This window comes from Phacochoerus africanus, chromosome 1, assembly GCF_016906955.1.
Source record: "Phacochoerus africanus isolate WHEZ1 chromosome 1, ROS_Pafr_v1, whole genome shotgun sequence".
Taxonomy (NCBI): Eukaryota; Metazoa; Chordata; class Mammalia; order Artiodactyla; family Suidae; genus Phacochoerus; species Phacochoerus africanus.
The window spans coordinates 54,211,658-54,226,927 of record NC_062544.1 but is presented as its reverse complement, the minus strand read 5'-3'; the positions used below and the strand labels follow the sequence as shown (position 1 = coordinate 54,226,927).

The window sequence follows — 15,270 nt, the reverse complement described above, 5'->3', positions numbered from 1 at the left end:
GGTGATAACAAGAGCCTGAACTCAGCCATAAGACTGAGATACAATCCGGTTATGGCTCTTGGCAGCTGGTACAGCATCGGCCATAACATTTAACCACTTTGTCTTGGATTCCACGCCTATCTAATGAGAACCTTAAGAGACCTCTTGCCCACCTGCATTCATTCCTGTGAGAAACAAATGAATGATAATGTGCATGTGAAAATGCTTTAGAACAGTTGTAGAATAATAAACCATTTAAGGTATTATTGCAAGAAGTTCATTAATCCAGTCTTAATAAGGACAATTCTTTTCTTATAAAGAAAGTGCATTGGTCAGTGTGCAGAGACATTCTGGCCACTGCAGAAGACTTCAGTGAACAGAGTGAAGGTAATAAATCCCCAGATCGTTCCCTCCCCCAATAACCACATAGCAGGAAGCTTAGCACAAACTCTGAAATCTTGCTCTCCAGGCACTTTCTGAACAACCTCTCTCATTTATAGGAGGCGTTGATGGAGGGTGGAGTTGCTGGTCCTCTTGGGGCCCCTGTGTCCAAGGGAAGAAAACAAGGAGCCGAAAATGCAATAACCCACCCCCCAGTGGGGGTGGGAAATCCTGTATTGGAGAAACGTCAGAAAGCAGGCAATGCGAAGATGAGGATCTGGAGCATCTTCGGTAATGGGGACCAGATCTTCTGGCAGTTAGATAAAACTCAGTGCCCTCTGCAGTCAGCATGGACCACACAATTGCTGCAATCGAAAGATTGAAACCTTAAATGGAGATTTTTTTTTTTTAATCAGGAAGTGCTATGCTCTCAGCATGACCGAAATTGGGATCTGGCTGCTTGCCACTTCAAAGCCAATAGAGGCAAGGCTGGTGGAAAGAAAAGTTTGCTTTATTTTGGATGCCAGCAACCGGGGAGGTGGGAGCACAGACTTCTATCCTGTGGCTGACCCTTTCCCTGCCCTGACAATCAGTGGGCAAAAGCTTTTATAGGTGAAGGGAGGGGGCTACATGCAGAAACAGCAACAGTCAGCTCTGAAAGTCATCTTGAAATTGATCATGTGGTGGTCTGACCAGCATCATCTTGATTGTTTTAAGTACAGTTAGTCTTCAGTTCCAGCGTCAGTTTGTTCCTATTTCTTTGAGGCCAGTTCTTGGAATTGTGGCAGCTTATGTCCTGGCTATGGTCTGGTTATCATGCAGTTAACATCTTCCATCTGGTGGGAGTTTCAGTGTCTACAAGACAGCTTAAATGATATGACTCAGAATGTTATCTATAGCCCTTGAGGAGGAACTAAATGTCCTTGACTTTGCTTAATGAATAAACTATTATTATTTGGTCTTGTTTGACTATTTCCCTCTGCTTCTGCATTTTCTTATTTCTCTGATTAAACTTATTCTTTGGCTAAAGTTTTTCTACAAACAAAAGGCAGGCAGAGGACATGGTTGGGGTGGAGGGGGGAGGGCCAGAGGGTCCTGCTCCATTTCATTAGCACTGGGGTCAGTTGAAGGAGAGAGGCCTGTTATGGCCAACTTGAACTTGGGCACTTCAGGTTTTCCTGATGCAAGTGTTACAGGAGGCTGGGGAACTGGGGGGCAGTCTGGCTCAGTGGATGTGAGCAGCAGCTTGGCATAAAGTAGATCTGCCACCTACTTGCTCCATAACTTTGGGCAAGTTCCTTGCCACATTTTTAAAACTAGGATAATAATAGTAGATGTATTAAAAAGGGTATTGTCAGAATTAAATGAAGTTAATGTAGGGTGATTAGTATGGTGCCTGGCACAACAATAGCTATCTTACTTTTCAGATATACCACTTCCGCTTATTTGTTTATTTTGGACCAAGAATGAAGCACACATTTGAAATGGCTCACATCACCGCTGATTAGCCCAGTTTTCTGATACCAACTTCCCACTTGCCAGGGTCTTGCAAAAGCTATCTTCAAACATGCTTAAATTGCTGAATCATACCCCCGGGTCAGAATTCTTAACCAACACTCCACTGTTTTAAACTGTCTTTATTAACCTTTTCTGATCAGGGGTCAGCAAACATTCTGGTAAGATAATTTGAGTAGAAGGAGGATGTAAGAGGCTTGGGTGTCTGGTATTAGCATAGGGAGGTGAGATGCCTTAGTCCCAGGTCGTGGGTGCCTCGTAACCCAACGATAACTGGTATCTCTTGGGCTGAGGGAGTTGGTGAGCACGTGAAATTGTGGTAGGAGGAGAATGCTGGCTTTAGGACACAGACCTCTGGGAAGATGAGGGTCTCTGAGGAGGCCTCTGCCTGAGTGGGCGTATATCCCCTGCCTTTGTACACCAAGCTGGACAGACAGGAGCATGCTAAGGAAGGCACTGAGAGAATTCTCACCCTTCTTGGTGCTCAGAGGAGAGGCTCCATCCTCATCCTCTTAGTACAAAAAGGGAAATTAGGCTTCATTCTTCACATGTCTGAGTTTCTGCGTTCTTTTCACACGTCTGAATTTCTGAAACTCAGACGTGTGAAGAATGAAGCATACTGGTGTGGCAGGGATATAAAGGAGGTGATGCTCCCAGGCTGTTGGTAATGCTTCCCTCAGGTTTCTTGTTTCTGGAGTGGAGATAATACCGGTGGTAGCGACTGAGGCCACTACTGAACACGACTGTTTGATGACGGACGTCATTGTTATCATTTTGAGTACTGCGAGGTCCCTTAAAGACTGCCTTGTGAGAGGTAGATAGAGCGGGATTTGAGGAGCCTAACTGCCTGGATGTGAAGCCAGCCCTGGTATTTTTTCACTCTGTAACCTTACACAAGTTATTTGAACTTCCTGAGCCTTTCTCCACAGAGCAGATAGGGCTACCATGAAGGGGAATTGAGCTGATGTGCATTTGTAGAACACCTGCCGTGGTGCCTCGCACATAGCGAGTGCTCAGTCAAAAGTCATTATTTTGTGTTGCCTCTCTTGCAGGATCACAGACTCAAATCACCTCATTTTCAATACAAAATCCATTTTGTGTTAAAGGTAGTTGAGACCCAAACAATAGGAGAAAAATAGGTGTGAGACAGGTGACCTCCAGAAATCACAGAAATTGTCTAAAGACTTTTATTTCTTTTTCTTTTCTTTCCCTTTGTTTTCTGTACTACTGATCTAGTAGTTATCTTTTGGAAACCTGAGTTTACGTTTGTGTTTTCTATCAGAGGATATGATCAAATATTTGGTTCTGAAAATGACAAAAATATTGCCTCTATGTACTTACATGAATGGAGTCCCTTCAGATGCAAATGAAAAATTCACTGTAATGTAGACATTTATTAAACTATGGAAATCCATCATATTAATGATATTTTGTTTCCTTTTTCTTTTCAGGTTGCTTGAACCACATTGTTTCCCTTTGTCTTTGGTTCCAACAGAATTCTGTCCATCACCTCCTGCCTTGAAAGATGGATTTGTTCAAGTTAGTTATGAAAGATATATTTTTTCCTTTACACATACTCTTTGCTCCAAGTTCTAGTTCTCTACTGATGTCATAATCTATTTCTTCTTTCCACGATGAACCAGTGCTAAACATGTTTTATGTGTGCATTTTAGTTTTAGTGGTGAGGGTTTTTGTTTGTGACTTTTCTTCTTTGGCCCAAAGTGATTAGAATTCTCTAGAGGGCAGTAAACCCTCTGTGGTAAGGGAAATTGATATTACCACCCAATGAATTAGAAATATAATTATGACAGAGGTCTGCTAAACATTTCCACTCTAAACATGAAAATAGGAATCTATAACCAAGTTTTTCAGCATAGAGAACTTTCCCCACTGAAAGGAATCTCTTTAAGTTTTCCATGAAAAGGGGGTTGGGGTGAAGCATTAGATTCATTCCAGGAGCCAGTAAAACATTTAGCCAGTGTCTGGTGAGATATGAGTCCTTGTACTTTGAGCAATTTTCTTGTTCAGGAAGGAACACAAATCATCTGCCACTTGTCATTCTGGGAGAATTTCTTGGCTTTGGGGCCACAGTAACTCATGCTTTTCTCATTCCTTGTTGTGATGAGACTTTTGGCTCCAAACTCCAGGTAGACCCTTGAACATACACTCCCTGAGTATTTGCTGAAGTTTCCCCAAATGTAGGTACTGTTGGGAAGAGTTGTGTGTGTGTGTATATGTATATGTGTGTGTTGGTATGTGTGTGTATGTGTGTATGCATGTATGTTTGGGTGTATATGTGTATGTGTATTGTGTTTGTGTGTGTGTATGTGTTATGCATATGTGTATTGGTATGTATGTGTATGTATTTTTTTGTGTGTCTACATGTGTGTTGGCATGTATTTGTGTGTATATTTGTGTGTATGTATATGTGTATATGCATGTGTTTGTGTGTGTCTGTGTGTGTGTAGGGAAAGAGAGATTATGCTAGTATCTCTAGCATAGAGAACTTTCCCTATTTCCCTGCTAGAGTGCTAGCATCTCTAACACTTATATTGTCCCACTATAGTCACCATAATCCATGAAGTTTCTGAGGAACATGCTTGTAGAATGAGGCCAAGCAAACTCATGTGCTTCAGCAAACATGAAGCTGCTGTCTTAAACTCCCGTGCACGTGTGTCCTGTAAGGAGCTGGGGGATGAAAGTACTGTCCCGTGGACTGGCTACTTCACAGGCACCCAGGAAACTTAACCATATAGATCCCTGCTTGCCGCTTGCTCTCCGCCTTTTGTCATTTTATAGGTTTAGGGTAGGGCTTCAGAGTCTTTTTTTTTTTCCTTTTTTAAAAATTGCTGCTCCTGGGTCTGACAAAGATGGCCAGGTTTAGACACTGGTGAGTTAGACTTTGCCACTTAGAAGTCCCTTCTTCAATACCAACCTGGGCCCTCTGTTTCCTACCAGCTCCCCTGCTGGAGCCAAACTGGGCCAGGGGGAGCAAGACTCTGAGGAGAAGGCATCACAGAATTGTATTCTAATGCCTGCGGCAGAGCCAATCCAGCTTCAAGCCTTCTCCCAGCCTGATTTTCCTCATCGTTTTCTTGGGTAGCAGGGAACTAGAAGGATAAGGAACAAAGAGAGACCAAAAATGAGCATAATTTCCCCCTCAAGGCTCAGACTTCAAATTCTTCCTTTCTTCACCATGAAACTCTCCTCCTGGGGCTCTATACTAATGACATGTCCTTGAATCTGACCCAGGTCCAGCAGCACTCCCCTTCCAGGATGGGGCTGGAGAGGGACAGTGGTGGGCAAAAATCAATAATATATTTCCCCTAAAAGTCATCAGTGAGGAATCTAAACTTTCATGAACATGTTGATAGGATTTGAAATTTCTACTGGTTCAAACTGGCATTTTTTTGGATAGTGTTGCCAATGGACAGCCCATAACACCTTACTATGAAGAGTTGATTGACAAGGTCATTTCCAAAATCTGACAATAGGCTTTGCTGACAGTATAAGAGAAGTTACTTGGGCAGTGTCTGCTGAATTATTTTATTTTATTTTATTTTATTTTGTCTTTTTAGGGATGCACCCACGGCATATGGAGATTTCTAGGCTAGGGGTTGAATCAGAGCTGTAGCTGCCAGCCTATGCCACAGCCATAGCCACGGTGGATCCAAGCTGTGTCTGCGACCTACACCACAGCAACACCTGATCCTTAACCCACTGAGCAAGGCCAGGTGTTGAACCTGCATCCGCATGGATACTAGTCAGATTCGTTTCTGCTGAGCCACGATGGGAACTCCGCACTAATAATTTTAGTAAAATATTCAGCATAGAGCTTGGTTTTAGGAGAGCAATCAATAAATTATAGTACAGTGGCATTTATAGCTTTATTTCAATTAATGGTGGTGCCAGGATTGTTGGCTTGGACTCTACAGGGAAAAATGATTTACAGATAGTTTTCAGAATGATTTATTTGAATATAGGTTGCCTGATGATTAAAGAAGTCATAATTTATAGGTCAAATATCTCTAAAGAAACATTTTATTAATGCAAAATAGATATACTCTTCCTTTATCCATTTTTTATTTCTGTTTAGAATGAAGAGACCACGTTTCCTGTTGGGAAAAACATAGTGTACAGTTGCAATGAAGGATACTCTCTTGTTGGAGACCCTGTTGCCAGATGTGGAGAAGATTTACAGTGGACTGTTGGGAAAATGCATTGTCAGAGTGAGTGGTCTTGGTTATAGTGTGTAATTTAAGATGAAAGAATAATGTGGAAGGGAATGAATCTGGACAAATAACCATTTTCTCTATGTCCATGTCTTGATCTCCTTTTCCTGAAAGGTATGATCTTGTCCAAGTTTCAGAAGTGCCTTGAAAAAACCCTCAATTTCTCTAGTCGATAGTGTTCCTGGTAGGTGAGGCATGTTTTATTGCAATTTTAAAATTTTGGGTGCAAGTTAGAATAGATCAGGGAGCTCAGTTCTGGCTAAGACCAACGAGACATTTTTGTTTTCTTTTGGGTCACACGTGGGGCATGTGGAAGTTCCCGGACTAGGACTGAACCTGCACTACAGCAGCACCTGAGCCACTACAGTGACAACACCAGATCCTTAACCTTCTGTGCCACTAGGGAACTCCAGTATATTGTTTATTTTTATTTATTTATTTTTGTTAGAGTATAGTTGATTTACAATATTGAGTTAGTTTGAGGTATATAGCAAAGTGATTCAGTTATATACATCTATATATAAGTAATTTAATATTGTTTTTCAGGTTATAGGTATCTGTGTGCGTATATAAGGATGTATGTGTGTGTATAAGGATATATACATATACATCTTTTTTCAGATCCTTTTCCCTTATAGGTTATTACAAAATATGGAGTATATTTCCATATATAAGGAGATCCTTGTTGGTTATCTATTTTATATATAATAGCATGTATATGTTAATCCAAAACTCCTAATTTATCCCTCCCCACCTTTCCCCTTTGGAAACCATAAGTTTATTTTCTACTCCTGTGGGTCTATTTATGTTTTGTATATAAGTTCATTTGTATCTTTTTTTTTTTTTAGATTCCACATATCCGTGATATTATATGGTATTTTTTTTTCTTTGGCTTATTTTACCTAGTATGGTTATCTTTAGGTCTCATCCATGTTGCTGAGGATAGCATTATTTTATTCTTTTTTATCAGCTGAGTAAAATAAATATATAATGAAATAGTGTATACACACACACCCACCACATCTTTATCCATTCATCAGTTGATGGACATTTAGGTTGCTTCCATGGCTTGGCTATTGTAAACAGTTCTGCTATGAACATTGGGGTAAATATATCCTTTTGAGTTAGAGTTTTTTCTGGATATACGTCCCAGAATGGGATTGCAGGATTATATGGTAACTCTATTTGTATTTGTTTCAGGAATCTCCATACTGTTCTCTATAGTGGTTGCATCAATTTACAACTCACCAAGAGTGTAGGAAGTTTCCTTTTTCTCCCCACCTCTTCAGCATTTATTATTATAGACTTTTTGATGAGGATCATTGTAATCAGAGAAAGATGATACCTCATTGTAGTCTTGATTTACATTTCTCTAATAATCATTGATGTTGAATATTTGTTGATTTTTTTTTTCATGTGCATGTTGGCCATCTGTATGTCCTCTTTGGAGAAATGTCTAAATACTTAGGTCCTCTGCTCATTTTTATTTATTTATTTATTTTTTTGGGGGGGCATATGGAGATTCCCAGGCTAGGGGTCCAATCGGAGCTGTAGCCGCCAGCCTACGCCAGAGCCACAGCAATGCGGGATCCGAGCCGCATCTGCAACCTACACCACAGCTCACGGTAATGCTAGATCCTTAACCCACTGAGCAAGGGCAGGGACTGAACCCTTAACCCACTGAACCACGACGGGAACTCCCCTCTGCTCATTTTTAAATTGAGGTTTTTTTTTATTACTATTGGACTATATGAGCTGATTGTATATTTGGAAATTAACCCCTGTGGGTCTCATAATTTGAAAAATTTTCTCCCATTCTGTAGCTTTTCTTTTCATCTTGTTTATGATTTCCTTTGCTGTGCAAAAGCTTTTAAGTTAAATTGGGTCCCAGTTGTTTATTTTTATTTTTATTTCCATTAATCTAGGAGACAGACCCAAAAAGATATTTCTGTGATTTATGTCAAAGAGTGTTCTGCCTATGTTTTCCTCTAGGAGTTTTATAGTATTTACTTTTACACTTAAGTCTTCAATCTATTTTGAGTTTATTTTTTGGGTGGTGCTAGAGAATGCTCTAATTTCATTCTTTTACAGGTAGTAGTGAAGTAGAATGTAGAGGGGTGCAGCACATTCTTTAAAGTTCAATTACTAAGGATTTACCACAATCTACTTCCTTAAATGCTTGGATTCTATTCTCTTCAGACGTAGGTATCCAAGCAAGTGCTTCTGCATTTCGTCCCACTCTGACACTATTCCATCTCAGGTGTATGGCAGTGCAAGATTGTTTAGCAGATGGACATACAGAGCTACAGGGATTTGTTTTTCCTAGAGTGGTTGGTCTGTGATGTGAGGAGGGTCCTAGTGCACACATGTACATTTTTTTTTCTCTTGGGTACATACCTATTAGTGAAATTTCTGAGTCGTCAAGTACACACACACACACATTTATTTATTTAGCTTTTTTTTTTTTTTTTTTTTTTTTTTTAGGGCCACACTCACAGCATATGGAGGTTCCCAGGCTAGGGGTCCGATCGGAGCTACAGCTGCTGGCCTATGCCACAAGCGCAGCAATGCCAGATCCAAGCCGTGTCTGCGACCTATACCACAGCTCACGGCAACGCCTGATTCCCGACCCGTTGAGTGAAGCCAGGGATCAAACCCACAACCTCATGGTTACCAGTTGGATTCACGTCTGCGGGGCCACGATGGGAACTCCTATACACACATTTAGATTTGATAGATGCTACCAGTCTTCCAAGTGGTTGTACCAATTTACAGTCTTACCAGGAGCTCAGAAGTCAATATTGCTCTGTATCCTCGCCTACAATTGATATCATCTATCTTTAAAAATTTTAGCTATCTTGGTGAGTGTGTAGCTCTCTTTTATTTTTATTTTATTTTTTCAGGATGAAAGAATATTGTTTTTATTTTTTCCATTTTTTGTATTTTATTTATTTATTTATTATTGTTATTTCCCCCAACACACTTTTTTTTTCCCCCACTTTACAGCCTGGGGACCTAGTTACACATACATGTATACATAATTTTTTCTCCCATTGTCTTTTTTACTTTTTATTTATTTTATTTTTTGTCTTTTTTTTTTTTGGCCATTTCTTGGGCCGCTCTCGCGGCATATGGAGGTTCCCAGGCTAGGGGTCGAATCGGAGCTGTAGGCACCGGCCTACGCCAGAGCCACAGCAACGTGGGATCCGAGCCACGTCTGCAACCTACACCACAGCTCACAGCAACGCAGGATCGTTAACCCACTGAGGAAGGGCAGGGATCGAACCCGCAACCTCATAGTTCCTAGTCGGATTCATTAACCACTGCACCACGACGGGAACTCCTCTTTTACTTTTTAATTTGTATTTTAAAATTTGTATTTCTTCTGATGACTAATGACGTTAAGCTTGTGTTCATATATTTCATGACCATTTGTGTGTATATATATATATGTATATGTATGTGTATACACACACATATAACACATACACACACATACACATATTATATATATATACATATATATGTGTGTGGAGTAGTCATCCAATCTTCTGGGCATTTTTTTTTTCTGTCTGTTTGTCTTTCTCTTATTGACTTGTAAGACCCTCCTCTTGTTCTGTCTCTGTCTGTCTCTCTGTCTCTCTGCCCTGGAGTCCTTGAGAAGAAATTGCTGAAATAGAATATAAATATTTCCCATCTAGGAGTAATAAAGCCAAAAGTTGGTTCTTTGAAAAGATTAATAAGATAGTTCTGCTTGAAGAGCATCTTTTCTTTTATTATGAATCTCTTAGTGAAAAATTGTTCCAGTCTTTGTTCATCTAAAATGTTCTTATTTTTATCTTTACTTTTGAAGGACAGTTTTACTAGGAAAGCAATTCTAGGTTAACAGTTATTTTCTTTAAATCCTTTAAAGATTTTATTATATTGCCTTCTGACTTCATTGTTTTCTAGTGAGAAGTCAACTTGAAGGTTTATGTTTCTCCTTCAGAAATCATATTTTTTTCCTGTCTGGCTGCTTTTAAGAATTTTTTTTTTTCCAGAAGCAACTCTATTCTGAGATGTGATTTTCTATGTCTTTATCCTGGTTGATATTAAAAGCACTCTTTTTTTCTTTTTTCTTTTTTGTCTTTTTGCCCTTTTCTAGGGCCGTTCCCGAGGCATATGGAGGTTCCCAGGCTAGGGGGTCCAATCGGAGCTGTAGCCGCCGGCCTACACCAGAGCCACAGCAATGCAGGATCCAAGCCAAGCCTGCAACCTACACCACAGCTTACGGCAACGTTGGATCCTTAATCTGCTGAGCAAGGCCAGGGATCGAACCCACGACCTCACGGTTCCTAGTCGGATTCGTTAACCACTGCACCACGATGCAAACTCCTAAAAGCACTCTTGAACCTATGCTTTAATGTCTTTTGTCAATTTTAGAAAATTCTTGACCTTTGTTCTCAAGTAATGCTTTGTCTCACTCTTGCTCACCTCTCATGAGACACAAACAATAATATTTTTTAGAATGTATATGCATATACATACATATATATCTTTCTTTGTTTTACATCATTTTTTTCTGTTTCATTCTGAATATTTTCTATTGGTTGTCTTCCAGCTTATTTAATTCTCTGTACAGTTGTATATAATATGCTTTCAATAATTCTACTGAGTTCTTAATTTCATTTTCCAATTCTAGATATTCCATTTGTCTACTTTTCTATACTTTCTAATTCTCTGTTGAAATTCTCCACTTTGATTAATATGCTGGGGAAAATTAAATGGCTTAGTTATTTCAAGCTAGATCTGCTGTAGGTCTATTTATTTCATTTTTCCTTCTTTTTTTTTCCCCTTTTTTTGCCACCCTGCAGCATATGGAGTTCCTGTTGAACTCCAGTTGTGACCACAGTTGTGACCTACACCACAGCTTCGGCAGTGCTTAATGCACACAGCCTAATGCACACAGCTTAACGCACCACAGCTTAATGCACTGGACCTGGCTGGGAATTGAACCTGTGTCCCAGTGCTCCGGAGATGCTGCTGATCCCATTGGTCCACAGTGGGAGCTACTGTAGCTCTGTTTCTATTGCTAGATTAGTTTTGATTGAATGTCAGATTTTATACATTAAAAAATTAAAGAAATAATTTGAGACTTTGGATGATATCTTCCTCTAGAAAAGATCTAGTTTTTTTTCTGGCAAGAATGAGGCTGGTTTATATCCAGTTTACCTTTGTGCTAAGCTGTAGCCATTAAGGATTCCATGAAAAGCATGGAATTTCTTCTGAGGCTCCTTGTGTAACAGAACTGGACTCTAATTTTCGATGAGACTGCTAAAAATTCTGCTCAGCTATTCAGCTTCTAAGCTGCAGGTTTTTCCTTAGTTTAGCAGCCTTTCATTCAGCAGATATTTTTTTTTCAGCACATAAATTTTTTAAAAATTTTTCTTAAATTTAAAAATACCTCACTGGAGTTCCTGTCATGGTTCAGAGGAAACGAATCTGACTAGCATCCACGAGGACGCAGGTTGGATCCCTGGCCTCACTCAGTGGGTTAAGGATCCAGCATTCCTTGAGCTGTGATGTAGGTTGCAGACCCTGTGACTGTGGCATTGGCCAGTGGCTACAGCTCCAATTCAGCCCCTAGCTTGAGAACTTCCATATGCTGAAGGGGCGACCCTAAAAACGCAAAAAACAAAAAACCTCAAGGGCAAAGGCATTACCAAATATTGTAATCACTACCTTAGACTTCCCTTCTTTTGGAGTCTTGGATCTTCAAACTTCCACTGCTCTGGTTGTTCTTTGATGCTCTCATAAATATTTTTTTCTTTTACTTCTGTACAGCCTTTCTATTTGTCTTGGTGGGAGTGAGATTGTGAAACCAGCAAATGTGTCATGGCCAGAAATAAACAAATCTGATGCTATCAGCTTTTTGAAGGCAGAATATGTGAACCAATATCCCTACCAGCACACAGCATGCTTGGCAAAATATAAGCACTCAATAAATGCTGACTTTGAATGAGTGAATGGATTTTCCAACGAAAATGGTGCTGAAATAAAGCAGTACTTTGTAGAATATTGTCCAAAGTTCACTAGAGAGATTGGCAAGATTATTTTAATTGTGACTTCTAACTTTCTTTCCATAACTATACATCTTTCTCATTTTCTTCCTTGTTTTTTTCAGGAAGATTTGAGCTAGTGAATGTAATGGAATAAGAAAAAATAGAAATGGGAAACCAAAGATTTAATACTTTTATGGTCACAAGGTTAATGGTGGTTTGTTAGAAATTTCAGATAGTAAAATATCTAATTGGATATATGCTAATTATATGCAAATGAACACAGCTCTTGGGAAAATTCTAGTGGGACTTCACCCGACAAGAGAGAAAAGTGGCAGCTGTGGAAAGTCTGCTGGACTTTAGGCAAGCTGACAGCAGGCTGGACTTTAGGACCTCATAAGCTTCTTCATTTTAAGTTGTCACATTGCTTTGAGGGCAGGAGGGAGAGGGTGGGAGCTGCTTTGGTCTTCAGTCATTCCTGTCATTGCATGCCAGGCAAGGTGGGACATGTCTTTTCAGGGCACCCTAAGAATGAAATCACCTCTTCCTCCTTGTCCTCTAATTTGAAAAAAGCAGGACAGGTATATCAGCACCATTCAAGGCTGTCATTTTTTTTAAAAGATGACTTAGGAAAGCAATGACCCTTGTATTTTTCCTCTCTTTTCTCTTTAGAAATTGCCTGTGTTCTACCTACACTGATGCATGGCTTACAGAGTCATCCCCAGAAGCCTTTCTACACAGTTGGAGAGAAGGTGACCTTTTCCTGTTCAAGCGGCATGTCCTTAGAAGGTCCATCGACATTTCTCTGTGGATCCAGCCTCAAGTGGAGCCCTGAGATGAAAAATGTCCAGTGTGTGCGAAAAGGTGAGTGGCTTCTGGGTCTGTCCAAGGACACCTGCACTCAGGGAGTGAAAGTCCCTGTGGCAGTTCTTCAACGCACTGAGCCTCCGTAATGGAGTCATTCTCACATCCCTGTCCCCCCTCAGCCCCACCGGGAGAAGGAAGTCATTTCATAGACTGGGTGGGTAATAGACTGTTTTCACATGGCAGATAGACTCACAGAATTCAAGGAAAGGCAAGAATAGCCTTGGTGATTCTGAAATTTTAACTTAAATCCTTCATATCAAAGGTTAGCTTTATATCTTTTAAGGTGCCAAGAAAATAAAGAAATTCTAAAAGCTGATTTCTGGTTTCCTTCTGATCTTTTATTCTTTTAATTTCTTTTTTATTTTTCATTTTTAAAAGTTTTACTGAAGTAGAGTTGATTTACAATGTTGTGATACTTCCTGCTGCACAATAAGTGATTCAGTTATACATATTCTGATTTTTTTAAATGTCGTTTTTAAGAGGTAAGGAGTTGAGATCACAATTTATATAAAATTCTGTATATTTCATTTCTGAGCTCTCAGAGTTTATTAATATTATTGAAACTGAAAATTTACTTTATTTTATTTTATTTTGCTTTTTTAGGGCCACATCCACGGCATGTGGAAGTTCCCGGCTAGGGGTAGAATCGGAGCTACAGCTGCAGGCCTACACCACGGCCACAGCAATGCCAGATCCCTGACCAGGGATAGAACCCACATCCTCATGGATACTAGTTGGATTTGTTTGCACTGAGCCATGACGGGAACTCCAAAGTTGAAAATTTAAAAGCATTTACGCTTAACACTGAAAAGCAGAAGTTACTGAAGGAAAAATATTGGGATTTGCGAAATTGTTCTTAATAGTAGAAGTCCAAATATTTAGCATTTTGAATACATGGCAAATTAAAATGCTCTTTAGAGAAGCTAAGACAGGGAATTCCTGTTGTGGCTTGGTGGTAACGAACTGGACTAGTATCCATGAAGACTCGAGTTTGGTCCCTGGCCTTTCTCAGTGGGTTAAGGATCTGGGGTTGCTGTGAGCCATGGCGTAGGTCGCAGATACATCTCAGATCCAGTGTTGCTGTGGCTGTGGTGTGGACGGCAACTATAGTTCCGATTGGACCCCCTTCCATATGCCAAGGGTGCGGCCATAAAAAGCAAAAAAAAAAAAAGAAGAAGCTAAGGCAGAAATATTTAGAAAGCTGAACTATTGCTTGAGATGGATTTGTTTTCAAAATACATATTTCTTCTTTGTTTACATTTTTAAAATAAATGGGAAACATTATATCTGTAACAATTAAGAACAGGAAAGAATAAAATTACATTTGCATTCTATTTTATATAGTATCCTGATTTCTTGAGTATATAGTTTTTAACTCAATGCTGAAACTTGTCTTCTATGGTGTAGATAAAGCAGTAGATTCCACGAGTGAGAACACTGAGTGCATTAGAGGTTTACAACTGAAAGAGAGCAGGTTGCATGGAGGGTTCTGTGACTGATGGGAGATCTAGGCTTAAACAGACTCAGAGGACAATGGGAGGGCAGCAGGTCCAGTGGAATGCTCGCCATGCTGGTGCCCATGTGCTCTGTAGCCGTTGAAGGCCCACAGCCAGACAACTTTCTTGTTTTCTGCATGCACTGAAGCATAACCATGAGTTTATTTGGGATAAAGTAATGGATCGCTTACCAATAATGCTAACATTAAAGAGAACAATGTACAGTTGATGAGGTCTCTCTTTTTTTTTCCAAATGAGCTTATCTATTTGTTTTTTTTAAATGTCTTTTTCAGACACTTTATAGCACAATTTGGTATGAATTTTCTCCCACTCAGTAGCAAATTCTGTTAAGGTTTTAATTGAGGATGTTTCTCAGACCTGTGTGTTTTTCTGAAGTTGTGGATAATGATAATAACTGCCCTTAAAATTAACCTACAATGAACAAAAAAATTCCCCATTCGTCAGTCTCCAGAGTTTTAAAATATCTACTGTATAAGTATCTAGTCTTTTTTTTTTTTAATTGTGGTAATATATTCACAACATACAATTCATCATTTTTTTTTGTCTTTTGTTGTTGTGTTATTGTTGTTGTTGTTGCTATTTCTTGGGCCGCTCCCGCGGCATATGGAGGTTCCCAGGCTAGGGGTCTAATCGGAGCTGTAGCCACCGGCCTACGCCAGAGCCACAGCAACGCAGGATCCGAGCCGCGTCTGCAACCTACACCACAGCTCACGGCAATCCGGATCATTAACCCACTGAGCA

General features: G+C 39.9%; 1 protein-coding gene across 1 annotated transcript in view; it reads left to right on the top strand.

Annotated features, from left to right (window-relative positions):
• The window catches only part of C7 (complement C7), a 60,147-nt gene that overhangs the window by 36,521 nt on the left and 8,356 nt on the right, over positions 1-15,270 (top strand). Inside the window, exons 12-15 of the mRNA XM_047766486.1 lie at positions 480-651; positions 3,327-3,414; positions 5,972-6,104; positions 12,818-13,009. Coding sequence (XP_047622442.1) covers positions 480-651; positions 3,327-3,414; positions 5,972-6,104; positions 12,818-13,009 — 585 coding nt within the window. The remainder of the gene's footprint in view (positions 1-479; positions 652-3,326; positions 3,415-5,971; positions 6,105-12,817; positions 13,010-15,270) is intronic.